Source organism: Anomalospiza imberbis, chromosome 18, assembly GCF_031753505.1.
Source record: "Anomalospiza imberbis isolate Cuckoo-Finch-1a 21T00152 chromosome 18, ASM3175350v1, whole genome shotgun sequence".
Classification (NCBI taxonomy): domain Eukaryota; kingdom Metazoa; phylum Chordata; class Aves; order Passeriformes; family Viduidae; genus Anomalospiza; species Anomalospiza imberbis.
The window spans coordinates 2,936,498-2,963,718 of NC_089698.1; the positions used below are offsets into that span (position 1 = coordinate 2,936,498).

The window sequence follows — 27,221 nt, forward strand, 5'->3', positions numbered from 1 at the left end:
ACTGTAGGCATTTGTGCATTCCTGTTCTAGCATATGAACCAATTCTCCTTTTGAAAGTTACACTGAATATTCACTCATATTCCTATCCTTTTCCCACTTCTTTTGATCCTTTCTGTTTTGGCTGGTTTTGTAAAAAATTAAGCATTTTACTAATATACAGCTGAACTAAAGGGTCTTAATAGTTTTGTACTGCCTGAAATTCCCACTGCCACTTTGTCAGTTCACTTCATCTCTTCCTGATGATTTACCTGCTCTTATGAGGGTTATAGTGATATTTCTACAACAAGGACTGTGTTAGGTATCTCAGAACAAGGTGAAGGGTACATGAACTTTGCTTTTATAGCAAAGATTAATTCTGCAAGAGGATAAATAAAGAATTTGGTCACTGTGGATGGAAAGGTGACAGTCTTCAATATGCTCTGCTCTCTTTTGCAGGCAGTTGCTTGGTCCTTGCACTGATTTAAGCTGTGCCAGGGTAGGTTTAGGTGGACATTAGGAAGAATTAGGAAGAATTTATTCCCAGAAAGAGTGATTAAATGTTGCAACGGGCTGTCCAGGGAGGTGTTGGAATCACCGAGCCTGGAAGCGCTTAAGTAAAGACTGGCGTGGTCTATTTGACAACGTGGTGTTCAGTCACAGGCTGGCCTCGATGATCTCAGCGGTGTTTTCCAACCTAACGGGTTCTGTGGTTCTGTGAAAACAGCCGTGAGCAGTCCGTGGCTGCCGGTGCCGCTGCCTGCGCTGGCCTGGGGCGATTTGCTCCGGGCCCCGGGGCTGCGGGAGCAGCCGGCGGGCGGCTCGGGGCGCTGTGGGGCTGCGGCAGCCGCGGCCCGGCCCGGGACGGCTCCGTCTCGGCTGCGTTCCCGTCCGGGCCGCCGCCATGGCGCTGTGCGGGGCTTTCCACAGCTTCCTCTTCGAGTACGACACCCCGCGCATCGTGCTGATCCGGAGCCGCAAAGTGGGGCTCATCAACCGCGCGCTGCAGCTCGGCATCCTCGCCTATGTGATCGGGTGAGCGGGCGGCGCGGCTGTCCGGCCCGGCCGCGCTGAGGGGCGGCGGGCGGCTCCGCGCTGGAGCCCCGGGCTGAGGGCGGGAGCCGCCCCTCCCTCAGGGGCCCTCAGGGGCCCTCAGGGGCCGCGGGGCCGGTTCTGCGAGGGGAGCCCGGAGCTCCCCGAGCGGCGACACGGACGGGGCGGCACTGCTTAACTGGGGTTGTGGACAGAATCACAGAATGTTCTGAGCTGGAAAGTGTTGTAGATGTCGGCGAACCCAATGGGAAGAATGATGATGTCTGACTTATTTCAGAAGGCCGAATGATTTATTATAATTATGCTATGATACATTAATATACTATATAACAGAGGATACTAAAAACTACATGCTACTTTCTCTATCATATCTAACTACTCACAACTCGTGACCCTGCTCTCCCGAGCCCAGACACAGGTGGATCAGATTGGCCATCAGGCCCAAACAATCCACTGTGATCTAACCAGGCATTCGCTCCAGGTAAACAATTCTCCAAACACATTCCACAAGAGAAAAACCAGGAGCAGAAATAGAAACTGTTTTCTCTTTCACTTGTCTCTGTGCACCTTTATAAAAATCCTGAGAGAGAGAGAAATGTGCTTGCCACAGGAAAGGACCCCACAAGGGCCAGGTCCAGTTTTTAAGTGAATGGCCCAAGGGCCTCTCACAGTGGGACCTCTCAGGAGGTGATTGTTGTTCCCCCAGCAGAGCTGGGCAGAAAAGCAAATTAGAGCCTGCAAATCAGTCTGAAAGTAAAAAATACCACCCCAAAAATCAGACAGGAGATTGCCAATCTTGTGACCCTTTTGTAAGGAAAAGCTGTGAAACTGTCTGGAACGGCCCTTTCAGGTAACATGGAAAAAGGAGAAATTCCAACCTGAAACTTGTTTATGGTGTTTATCTATTGTTTCTTGCAATCCTTCTCTTTCAGGTGGGTTTTTCTGTGGGAAAAGGGCTACCAGGAAACAGACTCTGTGGTCAGTTCTGTAACCACGAAGGTGAAGGGAGTAACATTGACGAACACATCCACTTTGGGAGCCAGGGTCTGGGATGTAGCTGACTATGTCATCCCTCCTCAGGTATCAATCACTTTCACATGCAGAAAGAGGGTTTTCTAACACGCAGCTACTCTTTGCTAAAGTCCACTGAGAGCTGGAGCAGCTCTGGCTCCAGTGTGGCCACGATATGAGAATGAAGCAGCTTTGCTTTGTTGCAGATAATGCTGAGCACCTGCCCTGGGGAAGCTTCTTCCAAGTATGTCTGTGTGTGTGCTTGTGTAGAATCGTAGAATGATTTGGGTTTGGAATCAACCAAGATAATCTTGTTCCACCCTTCTGCTGTGGGCGGGGCCACTATCCCATGTTATTCCAAGCCCTGCCCAACCTGGCCTTCAACACTTCTAGGGATGGGGCTGCCACAGCTTCTCTGAGCAACCTGTACCAGGGCCTCTCCACCCTCAGAGTGAAGAATTCATAATATCTAATCCAAATCTCTTCTCTTTTAGTTTAAAACTGTTCCCCTTTACCCTATCACTATCTGCCTGTGTAAAAAGTCCCCCTCCCTCCTTTTAATAATCCCACTTTGGGTACTCAAATGGGCTCCAAGTTCTTCTTGAGCCTTTCCTTCTCTGAGGGTGCACTGATCCCACTGTCCATGGTGCCCGCAAAGACTTGCAACAGAGGAGGATTTTGCAGGCCTCAGGAAGAAGCTGCAACAATAACGACCTGTTCCTTATTGCTTTGTAAAGCAAACAACCCCAAGTTAAGCTGTTGGCAGAAGCCACAGTAACAGCCTGCAAGTCACCTGATGCAGAACTGAACTGGAAGCATTGCTGTAGTTACTGATTGACTGTATCTGTGGGAATCTGTGCTGTGTGGGCCATATGTGGTGGCCTTCGGGCTGGGCAGGCACAGCCAAGCTGCTGGTCATGGGGTCCCCCTGTCTGCATGACATATGGTGCAGAAAAAAGACAGATTTAGCCAGATTTTGGCTGAGTGGTCATATTTGCATATCAGTGGAGCGGAAGCACATGACAGATCTGGAGTCATACAGATCTGAAAGCAGTGAAAGTAAAGTAATGAAAATAGTGCTCCCTGAAGAAACAGGACCAGGCAGATTCCTAACTGATATATTGCAAAAAGAAAGAGTGGGAGTTGCACTCGGACTTGCAGCTGGAGCTCTATTTCTGCACCTGCCTTACAACTCCCCTGAGGAGCTGTGTGAGCTCTGTTTTTTGTAATATGAATGAGGAACTTTGTGCCGAGTGGGAGGACAGAAGGAGCTGCCAGTCCCACAGTCCTTCCTCTGGCTAAACACAGCAGCACCAGGCGATACATGTAGGAATCTGCTCCTTTAGCACTGCATCAGCAGTGTCCAGGGCAAGTCCCCTCTGGGCCACCTGGGCTCTGTCAACAAAGATGTTTGGTGCAGTGCCTTCGATGCTCTTTGCAGATTGTCACTCTTAAGTTTCCTTCTTGTTTTGCATGCTCAGGGTGAGAACACTGTGTTTGTCATGACCAATGTGATACTCACACTGAACCAGAGCCAAGGCCGCTGCCCAGAGGTAGGTGCAGAATCTGCTTTAATCCTGCCTTGTGTGGGTGGGAGTGCAGGGGAGAGGGTTCTCAGAGTTTTATGTAACTATTGTTCCTCTCCAGCTCCCAGACGATCAAACAAAGTGCGAGGTGAAGAACAACTGTACTCCAGGATATGTCAGCACCCACAGCAGTGGTAAGAAACCTGCTGCAAAAGCTCCTTTCAGTCTGGGTTGTGGTGCCTCTGGGCTGTGCCTTCCCTGCTGTGAAGGAAGCACCATTTCACTTCAGTCTCCTTGTTCTCTCACATGTAAGAGAACTGAAGCGGAAGCTCAGATTTTTCTTCTGGTGGACTTAGACCAGATGAACTTAGGCTGTGTTGGGTGGATGCTGGGTAGATGTGGGCTTTGGTGAGTTAGCAAACAGTGTGAAGCTTTTTCACGGCCTTCAGTCCCTGAAGCAGTATTTCACATGGATGAAGATTTTACTCAGGAAAAGCACCTGATGCTTCTTTCTCTGAAATTACATTTGCAGTGGAAGATAGTGTAGATTTTGGTAGTGGCACTTCACCTCTGGGAAAATTGCTTTCATCATATGGAGTGTCACAGGTCAAATACTGCCTGGTTTTGCTCAGTAGTACCTCCATGCACGTGTCTTTCCAGGCATCCAGACTGGGGAGTGTGTTCCATACAACAACAGCATTAAGACCTGTGAAGTCTTTGCGTGGTGCCCCGTGGAGGATGACTATCACATACCCAAGTGAGTGCTCTGTCATCCTGTCTTCCTACTCCACAGTGCCCCTCCTGAGAGCAGGCTCGTCGTACACAGCTAATGCTTCTCCCACTGACATGCTTTTGGGAAAAGCTGAAGAGATGAGCCCCAAGAACTCTGCAGAGTCCTATTTGTATTTCCCTTTTGTTTTGCAGGCCAGCATTCCTGCGAGAAGCTGAGAACTTCACCCTTCTGGTGAAGAACAACATTTGGTACCGCAAGTTCAACTTCAGCAAGTAAATAGCGAGAGGGTCATCACACTGTCTGGTCTCCTGGGCAGTAAAGGGGATGCAGCAACTCTTCTCTTTCTGTTCTCCTGTAGGCGAAACATCCTCCCCACTATCAACTCCACCTACCTCAAGAACTGCATCTATGACGCCCAGACTGATCCATTCTGCCCTATCTTCCGTTTAGGGAAAATAGTTGAAGCTGCAGGGCAGGACTTCCAGGAAATGGCTGTGGAGGTATTTGGCTGACCCTTCTCTTGGGCTTCAGCTGTTTTTAGAAGAGTGGTAGGGGGTTGTCTCCTCTGCCTCAAGGCATGAGCCACAGGACACAGATCAGCTGCAGGATGGAGAGTGTTCTGGCCAGAGGGACTGGAGTGAATTCTACTTAACCAATAATTGGCCTTGCTTTGTTTGGGTGGGGTTATGTGCAAGGTTCTGTAGCAGCAGAAAAGAGTGTTGGACTGAGCCTGGGATTAGAGCCGGTAAATCAGGTCCTGGTCAGCAGAGAGCCTAGTGCTGGGCTGGCCGTGCACTTTGGACTGCCCATCACCTCCTCTCCTCCACTTGGCAGGGTGGAGTCATGGCACTGCAGATCAACTGGGACTGCAACCTGGACAGAGCTGCTTCCCACTGTGTGCCAAAATATTCCTTCCGGCGCCTCGACAACAAGGACTCTGCCCACACCGTCTCACCCGGATACAACTTCAGGTAATGTGGCTGTGGAGGGCACCTGGTGTCACAGCTCCATCTGCCACTGGCAGTTGTGGTAGTTTGGGGCTTTTGATGGTGCTTGGAGAGCAACAGAAGAAAACCTTGAGAGCTTTTTTGATGCTGTAAGACAGAGCAGGTGGGATCCTCACTGTGTCTCACTGTGTGCAAAGCACAGCAGAGGTGGGAGGTCAGTGAAGCTCCACTGATTGCATCAGAGAGCCTGAGTCATGTTTCTGTCAGCTTTTTGGTGGCTGTTTGATGAATGAGGTGGCAATGGGACAACTGACTGTCTCAGGGTGTGCTGATAGGCCAGAATTTGAGGGGACTGAAGTGGGGTTGGGAGACTGAAGCATGTCCTTCACTCTGCTTGGGGGAAAAACTAACCTGTAAAAGTGTCTCTGTCAGTTGAAGACCATATGTGCACCAGGAGTATCCTGGTATGCACCACCACATACACATTCTGGCCAGTACAGCTAGGTCCAGCACTTCCAGTAAAACACCAGCACAGAGCTGGCAGCTGGTCGCATCCAGACTCAGACTGTAATATTAAATACAGATTGGCCACCTTGCCAAGATCCTTGCAGGATTCCTGCTTGTGAGGAAACACGGCTCAGGGCTGTTATTTCTAGAATCACAAAATCTCACTTCGGACAGAGGATCTTTGGGTGGAACTTGGATGAATTTGCTGAGGAGCTGTGCAGAGCACAAATGTGTGTTTGGGAAGTGCCAGGCCGGCAGGTATTGGGGTGTCTGGACCGTCTGGAGGATATCACAGCTGGATCTGAAATGCTCTTGCTAATTTCAGACTCTGGTACAGCCCCTTACCAATTCTTCCTTTTATCTTCCACCCTCTTCTCTGCTTCCTCCTGGCTTAGTCAACCACGTGGCAGAGTAAGTCTGATCTCACTTACTTGTTCTCATCCCTTTTCCCTGTCTTTTGCGTGCTGTCACCCAGTGTGGGACACGGAGCAGCCTCTGTGCTCCCGGCCCTGCCCTCTCGCGGCTGCCTGGTCCCCTGCAGCCCCTGCCTGCCTCTCTCGTGTAGCTGACTTTCTTCCTGTTAGTCCTTCTGCTCCCCTGCTAAAGCTGCTTTCTCCCCTTCCTATGCCTTGCAAGTTTCCTCATTTTATGGTGCTCACTGTTGTCTTGAATTCACCTGCTTTGGGCTTTTCTCCTATGTGAGTTTGCCAGCATGAAACCTCCATCACTCAGGGCTTGTGTCTGGAAGTACCAATGTTCAGCCCATCCACTTGGGATGGGGAACACACCTGGATGTTGCATGATCACATAAGCAACCTCAAAATTTCCAGTTAAGCTCTGACCTATCTTTTCTGCAGGTTTGCAAAATACTACAGGAATAGTGATGGCACTGAATCACGGACGCTTGTCAAAGCTTATGGCATCCGCTTTGATATCATAGTGTTTGGAAAGGTAGGGTGACAGTTCCTGAAGGTCTTGTAGTGAGGCCTTTCAGAGATGCTGAAAAGCATGCTCAGGCTTGTAACTGTCTTCTAGGCAGGAAAATTTGATGTAATTCCTACCATGATTAACATCGGCTCTGGCTTAGCACTGTTTGGTGTGGTAAGTGACATTGTCTGCACTTGGACTCGATTCTGAATTAGTGCCTCAGTTCTGAGGATCCCTATCTTAAACTCTTTTAATCCCCACTAGGCAACAGTGCTGTGTGACATTGTTGTTCTATATTGCATGAAGAAGAGATACTACTATCGGGAGAAGAAATACAAATATGTGGAGGATTATGAACTGGTAAGCATCAATGAAGGCAAGGTAAAGGCAAAATTGCTTCTTCCTCTGACTCCACAGAGATTCTGAAACAGGATGTAGAAAGTCCACATCAAGTGGGGATTTTGAACCACAGTTCTAAGGAAACTTTATCTTCGTCAGAGAAGCTGATTTCTACCTCAAAGCTGTTGCAGGGAAGAGCACTAGAAACAAATATTATGTTTCCTGGGTAACCACTCTTGGAGAGGAAAATATATGTTCAAGAATTTGTCATGTTCCTACTGCACCTCCTTTTTGGGTTGCAGTCATTGGCATTTACCTCCTAAGAGCTGTAAGGAACAGCCCTGTTCCCATCAAATCCTTCCTTCTTGGCTTTTGGGATTCCTGCAGTTGTGAGAAAACCCATTCAATGGGTTGGTATTTTCTGAGACCAATGTGCTGACAGTCACAGTTACAGCTCCCTCCAGGAATCAAATGATCTGTTTGGTCAGTAGGATTTAGTTGGTTGCTTGACTAGTGCTGAGGGCAGAGCTCAGCCCTTCAGCCCTCTGCTTGGTGGGAAGTGTGGCTGCAGAGGGCAGATTTCTCATTCAAAAGACCTCATGCCACTGGAAAAGTAAAGTCTGAGTAACAGGAAGTAGCTTGCCTGGCCAAAGGATTTTATGTGTTTGGAAGGGGAAGAAATAAGAGTTTCTGTCAGAGAACTGTAATCTCTGATCCTTGCAGGGAGTTGGTGAGACATATGGAACAGACTCCTGAGCTCCTGGTGCTCCAGGACCAACTGCTGCTCTAAATCACTGCTGGGAACATTTCTTGACCCTGCCATGAGACCTCTTTGCTGGAAGGAAGTGGGGAACCACACTGAGAAAGGGACAATCTTCACTACTCTTTACTACTTGGGAGCCAGTCCTAGGGAGAAGAACTGGGTCTGCTCCTTGTCTGCTCATTCCAGGTTATTTGCACTAAACACAGGGAAAATTGTACTTTATGCCAGACCTCTACACTGGCTGAGCCTGGGACAGAGACAGCTCTGGCATCATCATTTTGCCAGTCCTTCTGTCCCTGAACTCACTGATAGCAGAGGGCACAGGACAATAGGCACAGATTCTTCCTTAGAGTGAACACGGCCACTGCCAGGAGATGCCTGACTCTGGGACAGCAGCTCCTTGCTGTTGTCATTTTTCTTTCTCTGAAGGATTGTGAAGATTAGCTGAGCCTGTACCTACTATCGAATTGGGGTCTCCAAGCTCCAATGGCCACAGACCAAGATAAAGCAGAGTCTGGCTCCACTGTGCTATGATAAATGGCTTACTGGTTACAGAACTTTTTTTCCTGTTTTGTCTAATAATTATTACTTTAAAATTTACTTTAATAAAATACTACCTTTTCCTCAGCCCTCTTGAAGTTCTGCAAGCTGGGTTTTGATTGTTCATTTCTCCCCACATACAAAGTGTTAGTGCAGGGCTATCAAAGCCAGGGCTCTGTGGGTTTTGCCTCTTCATTCTCTCAGCAGAAGTGCTGCTGCAACTACAGCTGCTCTGCCTTGATTCTCCTGACACCTTGTATATGTCTGTTGCCTTAAACCCTCTCCAAGGGAAAAGACTTGTAGGTCACAGGCCAAGATCTTAAGGTCTTTATATGAGTGCTGGTACCAACTGCTTGGAAGAACAGATCTGTTATTCTCTGGCACACCTCCTGTGTTTTTCACCACCACACCAATTTGTGGATTTGTTGGCTTTTATACTCACACGGCCTTTAGCACCTCTAGTGATCACATTGACTCACAAAGTCCAGGTCTTCCCTTCTCTGAACCTTTTCTGGTGTTACTGAGTCCTAGGATCTATTCCTCCAGCATCCTGGCTGCCTTTCTCCAGCAGCACAGTGGATAAAACACAGCATTATCACTTTATTTTATTTTTTATGTGCCTACTGCTGTTGAGCACTAAGTTGTGTCCCAGCTGAAAGAGTGCCTTTCCAAGGGCACTCCAGTCTGTGCATGTGAACGCTCAGTTTGGATTACACAGTGCTTGAGCTGCTGTGGTCCCATCCTAGCCCAAGGTCCCCAGTAATGGTAGAGCACCAGACTTCAATAATACAGGAGACTGCTTTCAGATTCCTCTTCCAACAACCAAACTCTCACAGCTTGATAAAGACCACTCAAACAAAATAATGGTTCCACTTGATCAACTAACTCTGGGTTTGGTTGCATGTCATTTATTTCAACTTGTACAGTGAAGCTTGAACACCTGTGTGGAAAAACACTTAGTTGTTGGTTTATTCTTTCTTCTTAGGTAATATAATTTAAAAGTGGTAAATACACAGTATTTAAACTTGATACACCTGATAAAGTTAAATGCATAATAAAGGGGTAGGAGTGAAACACAAGCCTTGGTCATTAAACAAACAGTATAAAAATCAGGAATAGTTCAGGACCTTAGAAAAGAAACAGATCAATTGCCTGATAGGTAAGAGGGGACCACCACTGAAAACTACTCAGATAAGAGGCCTGGTTTCCCCTTAGCACTTTTCTGTGTGCTTTCAGAGCCAAAAAGGCTTAGTACCCAGCAATAAGCCCACAGTCAGCACCGGGCTTGCTTGAAAGGAAGGGGAGTTGGGGAAATCAAGCTATCGCCCAGTTCCAAGGCACAAGCAAAATGTTCACTTCACTATAAGGAGAAAGCCAGCATTACTACTAAGGAACAGCAGCTGGGGAACTGAGCAGGTTTATATACACAGTACAGCTTCTCTAACAGGTCATGCATTTAGAGAGATCTCCCTCACACGGCCACGCTTTATGCTTTCAACAGAGCTGACCAACCGGAAAAATCCACATTGTGTTTCCTTCCGAAATGTGCATTCGGCTGCAGCCCCACCAGAGCCTGCACTGAGGGACACTCAGTTTGGAGAGCACCTTGGGGAAGTGCTGAGTTTGGCATCCTTTAGAACCAAGCCCGTGCAGGCAGTCAGACACTGATCAGTGGGAGTATCTGAGGCCCAGAGACTGGCTGGGCATTGGGGAGCTGGTACAGCTGTTGAGAAGCTGCGTTACACCTGGCAGACCTGTTGGGTCAATGTAAACTGTCTCACCTGACAAATCACAACCAGGGATGGGCAGCACAGAGCTCTCTACAACACACCTCTAGCAAACACACCACACACACTACTATGCACTACCTACAAAGAATTGGATCCCCTAGCTTTTTACTTTTTTTTTTTGGCAGATCAAGTCCATTTGCAGGGTTAGAGAACCAGGCTGCCCACTCACACACATTTCCACAATGAAAAGTCCTGTGTAGGGGGAGCAGGCAGCTGCAATAGTGCTGGCCCCCAAGCTACCTGTTTGGTTTTCCCATAGCTGAAGCTGCAGGGCTTTGGCATAGCCTCGGACTAAAATGGGAGGAAAACAGTGCATGTCTTATGGCTCCAAACTCCATAGTATTGCTCCTAAACCACCGACTGTCTTCACTGGCTTTAGAGAGAGGCCAGCAGCACAATGCTTCCATAAGAAATTGCAATTTAGGGGGAACATCGCTTCAAGTGATTGACAGATGTAAGGGACAGTTTGGGTAGGCATCTGCACCTTGCTAATGCTGTCCTGGCTTTAAGAAAAACCAGTCTTAACTGGAAATTACCAGGCCAGGTCTGACTGCAGTGGGGCCAAGGACCTCGGCACACTGCTGCTTGTGCTGTCCAGGATAAAATAAAGGAAGACAAGGGAACGGTCACTTCCTAAAGGCAGGGCATCCATGGCCAGGGTTAACAGGCAGAGACCTTACCATTAATCAAGACACTTGGCAGTCTCCTAGTGCCTTCCTCCTGAGGGCAAAGAATTACACCTTTTCAGTCCCTCACAAGCTTGGGAGACTCAAATCCTCCTTTTCTGTCAGGTACTTCAAATGCCTCGTTCAAGGTCACACAACCACATCAGAGTGAGAAAGGAAAAAAATCAGACCTTTTCCCCCCTAGTCCCATGCTCCATCCACAAAACAACTGTACTTACTGTGACCCCTTTCCTCGGGCAAACCCTGGCTCCTCGTTCTCCAGCTTTGTCCGAGCACAGAGAACTTGGGAAAGTGAGTCTGGACACCAGAGTTTCTCCCACCACATGGCAGATTATTATTTTGTACAAGCACCACAAATAATCAGAGTAATCTGAGTGAAGGTGAAAGAGCTCTTCATAAGAAACAATCCATTAACTAGATACACTTAATTTACTACAAGCCTCTGATCCACAGGCATTCACAAACTACTGGTAACAAACTTGCAAAAAATACATAGCATTGGCCCCAGAATCCAGATTAAGAGTTTGGAAAACAAATGTTTCTTTGAAAATTACTAGCTAATCATTAAGATCTTAAATTCTAAGCAAGCCCTAAGTCTATACTTAAAAACCAGCATAAGTTGTATTATTTTTAATTGTAGTAAACCATGTAATGTACATGGAAGTGAAGGATTTTACCCTGAATTTTATATTTTATAGTATATCTACCTAGATCAAGTAAAATATTTAGAAACAAACTGTTAGTGCTTCTTCTGTTGTTTAAAACATTCTAAACACCACCCTTCATCATATGTCTGCAGCAAAAATAGTTCAAACTGAACTTAAGCCCTTAAATACCTTTTCCTTTCATACACTGAATACCTAACTTACCAAGTCCTGGTCGCACCAAGGCCTCTGGAAAGGTGTTAATTACCTGAGGAGGTAATTAACCTCACTTTTTGAACGTCCTGAAGATGCTGTTTCATACAACTTGGCTCACAAAGGTAGGCATTCTTTGAAAAGCTGAACAGGTGGGTTTTTGCTTTGTTCCCATGCAGTTAAAAAGGTGTCAATTAAAAACAAACCAGAACGACAAGAAATAGATGCAACAACATTCCCGGTAGGTCGTGAACTCTCAAAGTGCACACGTGTGGTTGGTTTTACTGCTGTGTATGCCAGTTGGCAAAAGCTTCACCCTTCTGCACGTGCCCACAGCCACGCCATGGGCATCACGCCCCTGGGATGCTGGCGTCAGTCCCTGCAAATTACCTGGCATTAAAACCAGCAAAAAGCAGTTCCAAATGCATTTTCCTTTGGCTGCTGTGGGTTTTGTTTTGCAAAGCCCTGTTGCTGCTCACCACCACTGCTCACCTCTCCGCTGTCTGCCAGCGCCTCTCCCACCAGAAGTCAGCAGTCCAAGTACTCAGAGATGCTCCATGTTTATGGCAAATAATCAGATGTCTGATAAGGTGTGATAACATGCTGCTATGCGAGCTCTACATCCAGCATTGTACTGAGATAGCGCCATGTCATGCTGTGTTTGCTCTGGGCTCTGGTCACCTCATCCCCAGCGCACGCGTGGTGACGTGCCCTGGATTGAGCTGCTCAACAGAACCATAAAGTCCAGGTTCAAGAAAGAAGCTCCTCCTCTCCCACGTTGGGCAGGTCATTGCATTTCAGGTTATCTTCACTGCCTTGTTTCCTGTTTTCAAAGGAAATAAAACAGCTGCTGAGTGACTCAGAAGAAGGGAAAGGAGGCAATGAGACGCCAGTTTCTGCCCCTTCCCTGCCATGGGATCTTTGGGACGCTAAGCATGTGTCATCTCTCCCCATGTAACTGGCTGGAAGTGCCATAAAAAGATGTTTTTCATCTCATCAGAACAGCAGGATATTCCATGTCACAAAAATCACATAAAGCAGTTACAGATCAGACAGGTGGGGTGTGAGTGTTGCAGTCATGGCCCCCATTAAAGTTTCAAAGCCCAACTATTTAATTTCTCCTCCAGAGCATCAGAAAAAGCTGCAAATGTCTTTTTGGGGCCGAGGTGAGGTGATGACACTTACGGCAGCAGGTTCCCAGAGGAAGACAATGACCGCTCCTCCCTCTTGCTCCCCTCAAACGGGTTCCCAAAGGATCGCTTCCGGATCATCGTTTTAACCAAGATCTGCAAAACCAGAATGCAGTTCATTGGGGTGCTTTTCCTTCATTCAAGAGCAACAGGAACATCCAACTTGCATGCCCAAGTAATTAAAAAAACTAGGGAAAAACAGGTCGAAGTTCTCTATTAATAGAAATCAGAAGGAAGCATCTTTGCAAGTCTCCAGCTGTTTAATACAGGGGCTGTATCCTCATCTGAAACCCTTGCAGGTGAGAGCCACACTAGGTATAAGAGGCTGGAAAGGAAAGCAAAGCCAACTCTGGGAGGTTTCTTTCCTCTCCAGAAGTAGGTTTTACTGATTACTGCATCCAGCACCTGCAAATTCCCAGTCCTCCATGATTACCTGGCAAAATAATTCACTGGAAAGGGAGAGGGGAAGGAACTGGCACAATTTTACCTTAATGTTCATCTGAAACCAAACTGAAAGCTGGCCATTTGTCCAGCTTTGGCTGCAAAACACAAAGTTACAAATCAGAGACTGGTGGGAACAGAGATGTGTCAGGATTCTTCCCTGGCATCCCTCAGCTTGTTTTGCTGGTGGGAGCAGACATCAAGGTGAGCAGCACTGGACCCTGCCTCAGCAGGGGCATCCCTGAGAGCCCCTGACTTCATTTGATATTGCTTCTCATCCCTCTGTGCCTCATTTATCTGCTCACCAGGGCACACAGAGAGCCATTCTGTGTCTGAAGGCGAGGGTGTTTTAAGAGTCAAAGCCACGTGAGTGAATCTCACACTGGAGCGTCAATGCCTGCACTTGGCTGCACAAAGATCAGGCACCAGAGGGTAATTTTGAAGATCAAATGCAAATGTGAAAATACCACATTTGCCTGGAGGCAGTGTGTTATCTGACAGTCAAAGAGGTGCAGTAAAATCTGATTTGCCTTGAACTGTACTGAACACACCTGGATTTCAACAGGGCTGGGAGCACTGATCAAGTCCCCTCTGAACAGGAAAAAGGGGGTAAACCCTTCATCAATGGTGATGTCTTTAGATCAACATCTGCTTTTTCAGCCTGAGCAGCACAAGGTGCATTTGCATGTTCACATATTTGTGGCCAGTGAGATTTCTGCAGGGCATCCAAAAGGGAGAGAGCTCCAGAAATTAGGCCAGATGTGGTCACAGCTATGAGATGGAAAAGGGGCTTCAAAGGGAAACCTGTTCTTCAAAAAAATCACAGCCTGGGCGCCTACAGGCAGATAACACCAGGCCAGGGAACTGTGAATGGTCGTTCAGTGCTTCTCCTAATACAAGGGCTGGTGGCACCCAAAGAAATCATTAGGTTCAAAACCACAAAGGATTTCACTTTCTACACATGACAGGGTTACAATGTGGTTCTCACCACCACAGTGGGTTGCAGAGAATAAAAATATGAGCTTGATAAGAGATGAGATGAAGTCACCAAGAATAGCTCCAGGCGGGGGCTGATGCAAGTCGTGGCCCAGATAAGATCTCCATCCTAGGAACCTCCCACAGCCCCTGGCTGGACAGGCAGAACAGGGCAGGAGCTCCTTGTGCCTGGCCAAAATACCTTCTTCTGGCCACAGGCAGGTTCTGGATCAGATGCTCTTTTGCCTTGAGCAAATACAGTGATATTTAGGCAGCCAGCCCAAGCGTGAAGACCATCAACCCAATGACAGTTACATTTGAAACTGCTCTAAAATATTCCCCTGCACTGTGGGGTATGGCCATGTCCAGTGAGCTGCTGAGACCCTGAGACAACCAAGTGTCTTGCAGCACTTGTTTCCAAGAGAGGGAAGGTCTTTGCTCTAATCCTGCCCAATGCTTTTGCCCTTCAGCAGTGAACTCCAGCTGCTCAGGGCCACCCCAGAAGGCAGCGTGGACCCCACTGTGCATCCACAGGCCATCAACTCCTTTGTACTCACCACGGTGGCCAGGCTGGGGATGTGCTTGACTGAATTCTCCACTTCCTCCTCCGTTACCTCAATGAGGGTGCAGTTCTCATCCTCCGTGGGCAGCAGCTCCGCTCCGTTCTTGGTGACCCAAGGGTGCAACTTCAATTAATAACACAGCCTGTCACGAACGATTTCCTCTTTTTCATAACTCAAACAACACAAGCCTGGCAAACGCATCTCCTTGTCCAAGCTATGGCCCCTACGTGCTCCTGAAATGCCAGGGAGCAGGGCAGGGCTGTGCCATGTCACTGGTGAGCCAGCTCACCTGGGTGCCAGCAGGCACTGCACAGCCCGGAGCAGAAAATGCTGTGGTGTGGCTTGTCCAGAGCCAGCGCTGGCCCCAGCTACACAACCAAGCCATAACCTTGGTGACCTACAGCACTGGGCATCTCTGAGCTTTAGGGAAGGAGACCTATCTTCACTCTCATCTTATGGATGAGACAGCACTAGGAGGCAGGAGAGATTTATTCCAGTCCACACATATGAGCAGCAGTGATGGGGAGACCCACTGAGCCCTCGTCCTGGACCTGGTTTAATCCATGACTGAAGGCAGAACCCCTGTTTCTCCTTGCCCACACACCTGGTGACTTGGTCGGCTGCAGGAGGAGCACAAAAGGTTCCGCAATTCCCCCGCAATCCTTTCCCCCTACCTTGGTCTCCATTCTCTCAGCTTCTCGCCCCTTCCAGGCTCCCGCAGGGGCGAAGGACCAGAAATCTCCTGCGAAAGGCTGTTGCACAGTACTTTCCTGGTAGCAGAGGAAATACTGTACTCAGGGGATTTCCTTTTGCCTGCGACTTCTATAGGCACCAAAGGTCCCAAAGCTGAGCAGGTCCCGGAGCAGGGGAAGGAGCTGGGACTTACCTGCCCAGGGGCCCTGGGCACAGGGGGAGGACCTAGCCTGGCGCGATCAAACTGACTCCCAAAAAAAGCCAAGCAAGGAGAACCCAACAGAAGTGAAGCCACAGCCAGCACCAGGAAGCTGGGTCAGTACCTTGATTTCTGGGACCGAAATCCTAGATTCAGGATTTTTATCCAACATCCGTGTAATCAAATCCTTCAAGAAGTCTGTAACTTCTGGCCTGTGGAAAGAAGAAGGGAGAGATGAGATGGGGAAAGAGATGGGTGCTGCCTCTGTTCTTCACCTCAGTGCCAGCTACTATGAGCCTTCTAAGCAGAGGAGCTGGACTCCAGCCCCAACAGGGAGGCAGCTCTGGGTTCTTGTACACCCCCTCCTCTCCAAACCCCCAGGAAAAGCAAAATATTCCCTTTTGAGGCAATGTGAAGTGTGATCCCACATTTACAGGGCAGGGAGAGACCAACTCAAAGCCTGAATTTTGGAAAACCACAGAAGAGCAGGGCCAGCCCTACCCAGGCAGTGCTTGAGAAACAACTCAAATGAGCTGTAAAATAAGGATTGATGGGTTGTTTTTGTTTTTGAGTACTTACTGGTCTGGGAACTCCAACGTTTGGGTCTTGATTTTATTGTGTAAACTCAAGATCCTTTCATCCATAAAAGGGCACTACCACAAAGAAAAAGAGCAATGAGGAAAGCAACAATTTTTGTTAAGAGGCAGCAGTGAGGCAGTCAGATGAGCACCAGGATCTCACAGGGTATGAAGGAGAGCAAAGAGCCAGTTACAGGGAAATTGCAGAAGATTTCCAATTATATCAATGTCTACTTTTAAACTCAATGAAAAAAACATTTAACCAAAAATTACCAATTACTAAAATAACTCCTTTCCTAAAAAATCTGTCCAAAACCAAAATTTTTTCTACTGGGGAAGAAGAGAAGCCCAGCCCTTTTGGCTGCACCCATCCCAGGGACAGGCAAAGGTTTCCCATTTCCATACACACATCCTCATCTCCACTCAACTCAACAGGGACACAAGGTGCCAGTCCCACTGCTTACCTGGAACATGGGAGGCACAAACAAACCCCCCCAAACACCAACAGCACTGAAAAATCTGTCTCATTACCTGCCCAAACACGAAGCAGTACAGTGTGATCCCCATGGCCCAGACATCCAAAGCCTGCAGAGTGAAGAAAGCACAGTTAAATCTACAACAAGACTTCTGTTTGTGCAAGGTTAGTCCAGGACCATTCAAATTGCTATCAAATACCTTTCCAGAGAAGATTTTCCTGGTTTCTGAGAGAGTCTCTGGGGCCATGAAGGCAGGAGTGCCCACTGTGTTGGTTAAGAGGGCATCAGCTCCCTTGAACTCGTTGCTCACTCCGAAGTCAGCGATCTTGACATGCCCATCTTCCCCCACGAGGAGGTTGGAAGGTTTAATATCCCGATGGATTATCTTCTGATAGTGCACTGCAGCCAGAGGGACAATGAGTGGTGCAGCAGCAGCACTGGTTTGCAGCAAAGGAGCCACGAGGGCTCCGTGTGGCTCTTTCTGCTAACACCACAACCAGCCCCAGCTTTAAAAGCTCCTGTGCAGCATGAGCCACCAGAAATGGCACTGTACACCAGCAGAAAGGCCAGCTGCCGGTGTTTAGAAAAAAAAAAATAAAAAAGAAAGCCCATCCTTTCCAGAGACACTTACAGTATTCAATGCCCTTGATCAGATCCTGGAAGTAGAACCGAGCCTGGTCCTCACTGAGAGGTTTCAAGGTTGGAATTTCCATCACAGGGCTGTGAAGGCAACAGAGAACAGAGTTCATTACCCACCTGGATGTGCTGAAACAGGGACTGAAGGCTTTGTCACTGGCTGTTGAGAGCACACAACCCCAAACACAAGTGCACAGTACACAGGGTGTACTCAGCTGTAACCAGGCCAGTGAAATGCTACTCAAACCTCAAGTCCCAACCATGAAATTCCCCAGCACCTCTGCAACCCATTCCCACGTTGGGTGGCCAAGTTCTGCCACCCACAAACCCATCTCATGTTCAAGTGTTAGTAGGATTAAATCTGGAATTCAGTACTCACCCCTGCTTCACCAGCTCAAACACTGCAACACAAAAGAGAAGGTGATTACAGATCACTTACAGGGTATGGCTCCTGCAAGCACAGCCTCAGCACAAAAGCAATTATTTCAATGACAAAAATTCCAAAAATAATATGTTATTTTTAAAAAAGAGATGCTGTCTTATACAAGGCATGTGGCATTTGGGTTGCTCCCGTTTTCAGTTAAGGGGAAGCTGCCAACTATCTTCTCAGTGTTGCAGCTTCAGCAACGTGAAGTGTCCTCCATGGCACACAAAAACCCTTGGTTTTGTTTGCCACCTAAAAGGCTGTGCCCACACCCTGGGCAAACCTCAGCCCTTGGCCATGAAGGCATCGCATGCTCCTCCACTAGTACAAGCTGAACATAAATGATAGAATAAAAAGCCTTCTTCAAAAGTTGTGTATTACCAACAACTGCAGTCTGCCAGGCAGGTTGGGATGTGGCTCATTTGTACCTTGGATAATTAACTCGTGCCTTTTTCCCAAAGCCAGAGAAATAAAACTGCTTTCTATCATTCCAGCTTCAAAGCTGACAACATCAATGCTGGTGCCTCTCATGGCAAAGCATGCCCTGGTGTCAAATTAATGCCAATAAAGCGCTATAAAGCACTCTTATCTCTGTTCACAACCCAGACTGCATCTCATTTGCTCCACTAGCACATCAGGCTATACCCACAGTGGAAGAGAGACCCAGCCCTGCACACAGAGCTGCTCCAAAACACAGTGGGAACCTTTTTCCCCATCCCTCTGACACCCCAGGGCAGTGGGCAGTTACCCATGTACAGGTGATCCTCACTGGGGTCATCCAGGACCTGCCAAAAGAAGCAAAGAGGCAATTAAACAGTGCCAAGAAAGCCTTCAAATTAAGCATTGTGATATTTTATTTAGCAGCCATCTCAGTTCTGCACCATCTGCACCATCAGCACGGTCTGCTCATCTCTGAGCTTCTACCCACTAGAGTAGGGAAAAAGAGGACAGAGATGTAGCTGTACTTCAAGGAGGCAAATATTTAAAACACACAGGAAGCATCATCTGACTCATGAGCCAAATAAACTCCAGCCTGCACAACCTTAATTCTTGATTTTTGGACTGTTTCATACAGGCAGTGGGTGGAGGGCAAGGCAGCTACAATGTTGAACTCACAGAAACACCAGTTCTTCCCCAAAACCTGTCTCAGCACTTGCTTCCTCCACAGAAGAAACATTTTTCTGCACTTCCCTTTCTGAGCAGAGAAGAAAAAGTCTTTTGGGAGGTGAGAATAAAAAACCTTCTAAACTAAGGAAAACACAAAATTCTCCCAAAGGCAGGACCTGCCCTTGCTCCTTTCTGGGGTCACTCCCCTTCACCCAGCCCATCCCTGCAGCATTCAGGCTCCGTCACACTCAAGGATAAGTTTTGGAAAGAGGCCAGCCCTTACCTCCACCAGCTTCACCACGTTGGGGTGGTCCAGCTTCTTCAGGATGGCAATCTCCTGGTAGACCTGTTCGATGGGCCCTCTGGGCTGCAGGCAGCCCTCGGAAGCAGCTTTGGCCCCGCGGGGCGGCGGGCGGCCTGTGGGAAAGGCGAAGATATGAGGGAACAATCCCCCAGGATCCCCAAAATATCCCCCACCCAAAAGGCTTTCTGCCACTTACGGGGGAAGCCTGCCTGTCTCATCAGCTTCTTTTTTGAGAGAACCTTCATTGCCTACAAGAGGGGAACAAATGTGGAATTTGGGCAAGTCAAGGATAAAATGTGGCTGATGGGATGGGGCAGGGAGTCAGCAGAGGGGATCCATCCCCCTCCCACCTGCCCCACTGCAGGCTCCAGGGCTGTGTGCTACTCACATAGTAGGTGTTATCATCCTCGTTGTAGGCCAGCTTCACCACCCCATAGGAGCCCTGGAGAGGGGCACAGCCATGGGGCACAAGTTAGGGACCAGCCAGAAAACCCACAGCACCAAACCAGGCTCTGGGCTCCTCCGCAAACCCACCCCGCAGGGATCACAGAGCTGGTGGGCGATGCTGGGATGAGCAGGGGGGTGTACAGTCTGACATCACACTGACAGCAAAGAAAAGCTTCAAATGCCCCATTGTGTGGGAGGGAGGGGGAAGGGGGAAAATTAGTAATAATTTTTAAAATATACAATTCAATTGGCACCACTCAGAACAGAACAGCGAGTAAAAAAGAGCTGCCGTGGTGAGTGGCTGGACTAGTTCCCATTCTGGAGCATTCCCATGACTGGAAAGTGAAAGCAAGCCTGACACCCTCCCAACCCAAAACCCCTCATGCCACCCCAAACCCAATATTCACCTTCCCGATCTCATCCTTCAGCTTGTACTGGTTGAGCTGCACACAGTCCTGTGGGGAGAGAGCAGGGAGAGTTGGCATGAGCCACAAAACTGCTCACATTTGCTCTTCTCCTTTTAAATCTCCTGCAAAACTTTCTCTGCAAACTCACACCCCATCCTGCTCTGCCCAAGCACCTGCGTGGGGCTGGGCAGCTTTGATTCATGAGCCACAAAACCACCCACCAAGCCACACGATGGTGTGTTTATAGAGGGCTAATTGCAAATGTTAACGGCTGGGCAGGCGATCCTGTCCTGTCCACTCATGTGGAACGAGAGTGGCAGACAGGGAGAGCCCTGAGGGGTTTAATGCTGGCGACCTGGTGTCGAGTAATTTTATTTCTTCTGGGCAAAGCAGCCACTTGCTGCCTGTTTTCTGTCAGGCTGGGGGCAGGCAGGCCTGTTTTCCCTTTAGATCTCAGTGAACGTCTTTTTTTTTATTTTGAAGGAGTAAAGAAAGAAACTTGCGCTACACTCCTGGCTTCCATCAAACACAGCCATGAGAGCTGGTGGCATCAGCAAAAGGCACGAAAACCAGTGAGTTGGGGTCTCACCTCCCCGAGGGCTCTCCCCATGGCCCAGGATGTCCCAGGTCCCCTGCCACACACCTGCAGACATGCCGTGGGGGTGTATCCCAAAAAGAAGAAGCGAGAAGAAATGCCATGGTGGTAAAATCCAGGCAGATGGGGTCAGGAGAACTGCAGGAGCAGTGTTCATCCCCCTCACCTGTAATGTTCACCCCTCTCACGGGTAACGTTCACCCCCCTCACCTGCAATCCTGTGATGGACACACGGTTGGACTCCACCGTCGGCCGCCGCGGGAGCCGTGGGGAGGAGTGCGGGGACGTCACTGGGGAGTAGGGGAGGGAGGGGTAGATGAAGCGTTCGGTGGCACCGTCGCCGTGCCCGGGCGAGCGGGCAGGCTGCGGCCGCTCCTGCAGGGACAGCTTGCGGCCGGAGAGGTGCAGCTTCCGGCCATCCCCAAAGCCCTCAGTGCCGGGCACGTCCATCTCCTCCTCGCTCGCGCTCCCCGCGGCGTCGTGCTCGGTCACCACGATGAGCGAGGCCATGCTGGTGCGGCCGGGGCTCAGCGCCGGGGGGTCCCGCAGTGCCGCGGGGGCTCGGCGGCCGCAGCCTCCGGCGCAGCAGAGGGGCTGTGGGGCGGGCGGGCTGCTGGGGACGCGTGGCGGCGTGGAGGGACCAATGGCCTCATCCTGGCCATGCTGCGGCGGGGAGATGCGCCTGCAAACACAGAGTGGGTCGGCCAGGCTCTCCGGAAAGCGGGATTTCCTGCTGGTCACTGTGCTACAGATTGATTTATTCATTCCATAGGGAATGGTGAAGCCAAGGGAAGAAGTGCAGGATGGCACCAGGATGCACAATCACCCTGCCATGGGACAGACCCCAGGCCAGAGCTAGCCTCAACCCCAGGGCTGCCACCACTGCTCCTTTCACCCTTTTTATTCAAGCACCTCCAGGGAATAACAACTCCATCATCTCCACTACGGAAATACTCCAAAGGGGTTATTTTAAAGAGGCAGGATAAAGAATTGCGCTATATGGGCATAAATACCACGGAGTTCCCTACTTCACTGCTCAAAGTGGGCACATCTCTGCCAAGTCCCCCCAAACAAAGCAGTTCAGGGACCCAGGGACCCACTTACCAAGCGTGGGGTGCAGGACCAGCCCCCTGGCTCACTGCTTTGTTCCCATCATTGCCAGTGATTTCTCTTCCTCGCCCTGTGGCCTTTTGTGCAAAACTCAGGTACCCAAACCTTGAGATAAATGAGAAAACTGTTAACAACAAAAATTTTTTTTTAAAAAATCAAATAATTAAGTGATAATTTAAAAAGAGGAGAAAATTATGTGAATTCACACACACCAGGCATTCCACAGCACCTGGGGCTGTTCAGTGGTTGGCTGGCTGTAAACCATCACTCTTCCCTGCCCCAACACTGGTGCTGTTTTTAATTTCTAGGTTAACAAGTTGCCACAGAAGGAAATGAAAAAAAAAATATATCCCGAAAACAACCAGCCCAGAAGCAGGAACAGGGTTTGAGGCGTTTTTCTGCCTGGTTCCCACACCTCGACGAGGCGGCTGGTTAAAATTAGCTCCACTCATCTCCATTGAAGTTTCCGTGCTGCACCCGCAGCACAACCACTCTGAATCAGCCCAGCAGAAATTACGGGTCAAGTACAGAAATCAAATCGTCTCCCCCGTCCTCGAGGCTTCACAATGGCCTAATTGCTGTTTTCAACACTGATCTATAAACCAGAGCTTTTGTGCCCAAGTGGGATCGGCCTGGAGCTGAAGCCAACGCGGCACCGCTCGCTGCTCCGAGGCACGGAGAAGCACAGGGATGGCGAGGCTATAAATAAGCCAATGAACAGCAATGAAGACAAACTATTCCAGAAACGCCGAGTTCCATGGGGCTGAATCCACTCCTGGATGGGGCTTTGCTGGATGAGAGAGCCAGGAGCCGCCCGCCAAGTCAAACTCCCCCCAGAGTGCTGCTGGCAGCCCACAGCAGCATGTTTTAATGCTCTCCCAAATGGATTAAAACAAACAGGCAGCCCCCCCACATTCATCCTGAATTCACAGGGATGCATCTCGAGGCCATTTGCCTGGCCTGTTTTGGGCACCCCTCCAGTGGGCACATATAAATAGCTGCCCTGAAGCCAGAGCTGGTCCGGAATGCTGTGCCCTCTACCCTCACCGTGCTCTGCGGCCACACCAAAAAAGGCAGCTCATCAGGACAGCCTTGGGATGAAACCACCCCAGGAACATCGCTGGTAGCAACACCAGTCCCCAGCGGTGCCACAGCACAGCTGGGCATCCCGTTCTGCCCCCAGAGCATTGCCTGCATCCCCATTTCCAAGGGTTCCTGATAAACTTTGCCAGGCTTGAGAAAAATAGAGTTATGAAGCCTCAGTCACACTTGAGAGCTGAGCGTGTCCTGGCTGGCGGGAGTTAATTGGCTTGACCAGGATAAACATATCAAGTCTGATTAATTCAAGCAGGCTTCCCCAGGCTCTATAAACTAAAAGTCATCCAAGCCCCATCGTAGTATCATCTGAAGTGGGAAATCGGAGGAGTTTTCCCTCTGCGTGTGTGCAGAGGGTCAGAGGATGAGGGTTCTAAAAAATTGCCAAGATGACACCTCGCCTGAGCGAAACTCAAAAGTGGGATCACGCTGTTGAACACAGCCCTGTTATCCTTAATAAGCACATGAGGAGGAGGATGAGGTGGAGAACAGCTGTATTCCCAGCCAGAGAGAAAAGTAAAATAGCTGAAACGAGGCCAGTAATCCCAAAGAGAGAAAATACAGCCTGGGGGCTTTGGCTTCACCAACCCATCCTGGCCCTTGCCTGGGGAAAAGTAGCGCATTCTGGTATGAACTCCAGCAGATCCTTATGTAAAAGGGAGCAGCACATGCCCACAAAATCCTCAGGAAATATAACAGCCTGGTGTATAGGAATGATTTATCGGCACAGCTTTTGGCTGCAATCCATATATAACCCATAGCGGCTGCAGCAGGATTATCGAAGCAATCAGTCTCGCATCTAATTCAGCAAGGAGAGGGATATTAAAATGAAAAGAGGTCTGTGAAACCCTGGCAGCAGCTCTCCCTCTCGCTCAGCATCCACGTGGCTTGAGCGGAAGCGAATGGGAGTGGATTCAGCCCCCCGAGAGGGTGAGGGATTTTCACAGCCCTGGATTCAGCCCCCCGCGAGGTTGAGGGATTTTCACAGCCCCTCGAGCCGCCCCAGCTCTGCCGAGAGCTCGTGGGCCCTGCCTGGGAGCAGCTGGAAGCGGCCACCTCCGGAGGGAACACGCTGACCGATTCCAGGCCAGAGCAGAGGGTGACACCTTGCAGCCAGCACTGGCTGCAGGGATTTCAATCAGAGCATAAGGATGCATCTGCCTGCCCTTCCCTCCCCGGAGCTGTTCCTCTACCCAGATGCAGGGGCCGCACACTCGTCTCCCCCACACCTGTGTCACTGTGGCAAGGCCAGACACAGTGCCAGGATCAGACCTTCCCAAGGGAGTAAGACTTGGTGGCAGCTCGGCAATGACCCCTCCATCCATCCTTCCATGGGGGTCAGCTCACAAATCGCAACTTCAGCTGTTTATAACAAAACTGAACTCAAACACCCAAACCAGGGCTGATTTTACTTGCACAGATCCGCCCCTGCTACTGCTAGAGGTTGGTTAAAAGCCAAGCAGGGCTATCCTGGGGCAGTTATTGGTCTCCCTGGGCACAGTCCAGTGGCTATTTTGCTTTCCCCGGTCACGGTCAGCGGTGGAAGTGCCCATGCCAAGAGTGGTGTCATCTGCAGCAACGGGGGCATCGATCACAGTTTCCCTTCCTACGGGTGAGCACAGACCTTGCCAGAAATATATTAGTCACTGTAGTATACAAAGACCATATGCATGCCCCACCTGACTTTTAATGGGGAAAAAAATCTCTCAGCAGCTTCTCTAGAAGTCAGAGGACACCCAAATTTATGAGATACTGGAAACAGGTACCCATGCTCTGTCTAGGACAGGTCCCTGTGCCGAAGCAGAGAAGCTTTTCATCATTCCCAGGGCAAATGGAAGAGCCTCCTGCACTGCCTGGCCCAGCCAACACAGAGCAGAAAGAACTGGGGGAAAAAAATGCAAAGCCAGGCTGGTAACATTGTAGTGTCACAACATCCAGCAGCAGGTTTCAATAGGAGTCACAAAAACGTCTTTAGCAAGGTTTTTTTTAATAATTCTGAGGATACTGCCTAATACTGGTGAAGCAATATATAATGAGCATTCCAAAAGAGCATAAGCTTCTGAGATGGTGTTGAGCATGGGCCAGGATAAGCTCAGGGCACCTCCATCACCTAGTCCAGCACTGCCAAGTGACTCCCAGCTTTCCTGAAAACATCAGCTCCAGCCCACGATGCCCACAAGAAAGGAAACTAGAGCAGCTCTCTGCTTTGTGAATACCACTTAAAAGACATTAGGGCAGAGCTGAAAGCAAAAGCTCCTCCAAATTACCTCCCTGGAACAGCACTGGTCCATCAGACACCCCTCACAGCACACTCAGGTATGGGCTTTGGGGGTTTGTTGGCTGTTTTTCCCAAGAGAAAGTGCTCATGGAGAGCCAGGACAAGGACAGGGCTCCTTCTCCCAGGAGAGGGGCTGTCTCTGTGGGTGTGGGCCATGAAGGCAGCTCTGGTGCCCACAGCTGCCACACATCCTCTCCATCCTCTCTCCTGTCTCCCTGGCCCTGAGGACAACCTGGTCCTGTCCCCGGGGGTGGTTTCTGCCCCTGCAGCATTGCAGTCAGCCCACAGCTCCATCACACCAGCTTCCCGTGGTCATCTCACTTTGCTCTTGGTCTCGACTGTTATCTTCATGCTCCTGATGCTCTGTGCCGTGCACGTGGCTGCAGGGCTGCATCCCACCTCTAACCACGCTCTGTCACTCGCAGCAACCCAACCTGTGGCTTCTAATGAGACCCACCCCCTGTACACAGTCGCTCCACCAGCTCCATCCCCACTCTCACTCGTCCCTTGACCTTAAAAACCCCTCCATTCCCCAGCCCCATGGCCTATCTTTCCCGGGACCCCTGATCCCGGCCCTCAACCCCCGGACAGGAACCCCGGGGGTGTGTGGGACACGCGGTGTGGCCACCCGGTCCCATCGCCGCGCCCGGGGTGCCGCCGCCCGCCGGCCCCGCGGCACGTGTGGGGGCCGGCGGCAGCGGGATGTCCGCGGGGCCCGGGCGGCCACGGCGCGGGATGGGGAAATGACAGCACGGAGCCCGCACCGCGGGGGTGTCCGCACAGGCCGCCCGCGAGAGAGCCCCGTCCGGGGGCGATGCCGCTCGCCGCCCGCAGGGCAGCCCCAGCCCCGGCTGCAGCCCCGGCTCGGCCGCCCCCGCCCGCCCGGTCCCTCCGGGCGCGGCTTTGTCTCCGCCACCGCGGGCGCATCCCCCGCCCGGGCCCGCCCGGCCTCGCCGCCCGTTCCCGCAGCACCGACCTGGCGGGGAGCGACCCCGGGACCCCGCAGCCCCCGCAGCCCCCGCCGCGCTGGGCCGGAGCGCCGCTGCCCGGCGCCGCCTTCGCTTTCGGTTCCGCTCCGGCGGCGGCAGCGAGGGAAGGAGGGAGGGAAGGAGGGAGGGAGCGATGGAAGGAGGGAGCGATGGAAGGAGGAGGGAGGGAGGGAGAGAGGGAGGCCCCGCTCCGCCCCGGGGAAGGGCAGGTTTCCCCCCGGGCAGCCGCATCCTGCCCGCCCTCCCCCCTGTAAGCCGCTGTTGCGGTGTGTTTTGTTCTTTTGTTTATTTACAATTTTTTCCCCAGTGTTTTATTCCTGCCCGGGCCGCGTGGCCCCGCGTCACCTCCCCGCGGGATGCAGCGCGGAGCCCCGGCCGGTCCCGCTGCCGCCGAGCCCACTGGGGCTCCCCGCGTCCGCCTCGGAGGGACACGATCCCCGGCGGCCCCCGGCGCCGCTTCCTCCCCTGCCCCCGTGCAAACACTGGGCTTCCAGCGTCAGGTCGGCTGGCGGCAAACCGGGTTACCCGCGCCAGTTCCCCCGCACGCAGCGATTGCCCAAATCGTCACCTAAAGGGGAGGTTTGGAAAACAGTTGTTTGGAAATGCCACAGAGGCCACTACCAAAGAGTTCCCACTCAAGCTGCAGCTTTGTAGCGCTGAGACAGAACTCACGGGTACGGCCTTTAACACCCCAGCTGACACCAGCCCTCGGCAAACATACCCCTTGCTTTGTTTTATTTGGGGTTTGTTTTTATTTCCATCCAGCACCATTTCTGCACCAAGCTCACCCCCGGTTTTCTTTTCATGAAACAACAGCTTCAGCCTTTAGCAGATACAAATACCACAGCTGACCAAACCCTCTTCCTCATTTTGCTTCAAGGCTCGTTTGTGGGCACCACTTTGACACTGTAGAGCTCCCCAGAGCAGAGCCACCTTTGCTCCTCCATGCCAGATTTGTCGATTAACACTGTATTTCTGACCAGAACCTTGAAAGCCACTCCAAAAATCAGGTTTATGCACTTACCGGAACTCAGTAGGTGCTCCGAACATTTTAAGGAT

At 50.4% G+C, this 27,221-nt stretch overlaps 2 protein-coding genes across 3 annotated transcripts; one reads left to right on the plus strand and one right to left on the minus strand.

The window, feature by feature from the left end:
* The first annotated feature begins 849 nt into the window (after positions 1 to 849).
* Positions 850 to 8,429, plus strand: P2RX4 (purinergic receptor P2X 4). 2 transcript variants are annotated; one of them, XM_068208445.1, is made up of 12 exons: positions 852 to 1,011; positions 1,962 to 2,109; positions 3,522 to 3,593; positions 3,688 to 3,760; positions 4,227 to 4,323; positions 4,491 to 4,571; positions 4,658 to 4,799; positions 5,134 to 5,270; positions 6,611 to 6,704; positions 6,789 to 6,854; positions 6,945 to 7,040; positions 7,743 to 8,429. In XM_068208445.1, the coding sequence occupies exons 1-12, from the start codon at positions 881 to 883 to the stop codon at positions 7,773 to 7,775; spliced, it is 1,170 nt and encodes a 389-aa protein (XP_068064546.1). In that variant the 5' UTR covers positions 852 to 880; the 3' UTR covers positions 7,776 to 8,429. The 2 variants fall into 2 exon arrangements, with proteins under 2 accessions (XP_068064545.1, XP_068064546.1); XM_068208444.1 differs by lacking the exon at positions 7,743 to 8,429 and having other exon boundaries at positions 850 to 1,011; positions 6,945 to 7,230.
* Positions 8,430 to 11,896: 3,467 nt separating this feature from the next.
* Positions 11,897 to 26,238, minus strand: CAMKK2 (calcium/calmodulin dependent protein kinase kinase 2). Its single transcript, XM_068208443.1, has 18 exons — positions 26,150 to 26,238; positions 21,795 to 21,905; positions 20,901 to 21,372; positions 20,096 to 20,143; positions 19,630 to 19,683; positions 19,438 to 19,489; positions 19,221 to 19,354; positions 18,579 to 18,615; positions 17,786 to 17,807; positions 17,402 to 17,490; positions 16,970 to 17,169; positions 16,826 to 16,879; positions 16,296 to 16,369; positions 15,841 to 15,928; positions 15,499 to 15,594; positions 14,819 to 14,947; positions 12,841 to 12,941; positions 11,897 to 12,478 (listed from the first exon to the last, which is right to left on the minus strand). The coding sequence occupies exons 3-18, from the start codon at positions 21,198 to 21,200 to the stop codon at positions 12,406 to 12,408; spliced, it is 1,551 nt and encodes a 516-aa protein (XP_068064544.1). The 5' UTR covers positions 21,201 to 21,372; positions 21,795 to 21,905; positions 26,150 to 26,238; the 3' UTR covers positions 11,897 to 12,405.
* Between the last annotated feature and the right edge of the window lie 983 nt (positions 26,239 to 27,221).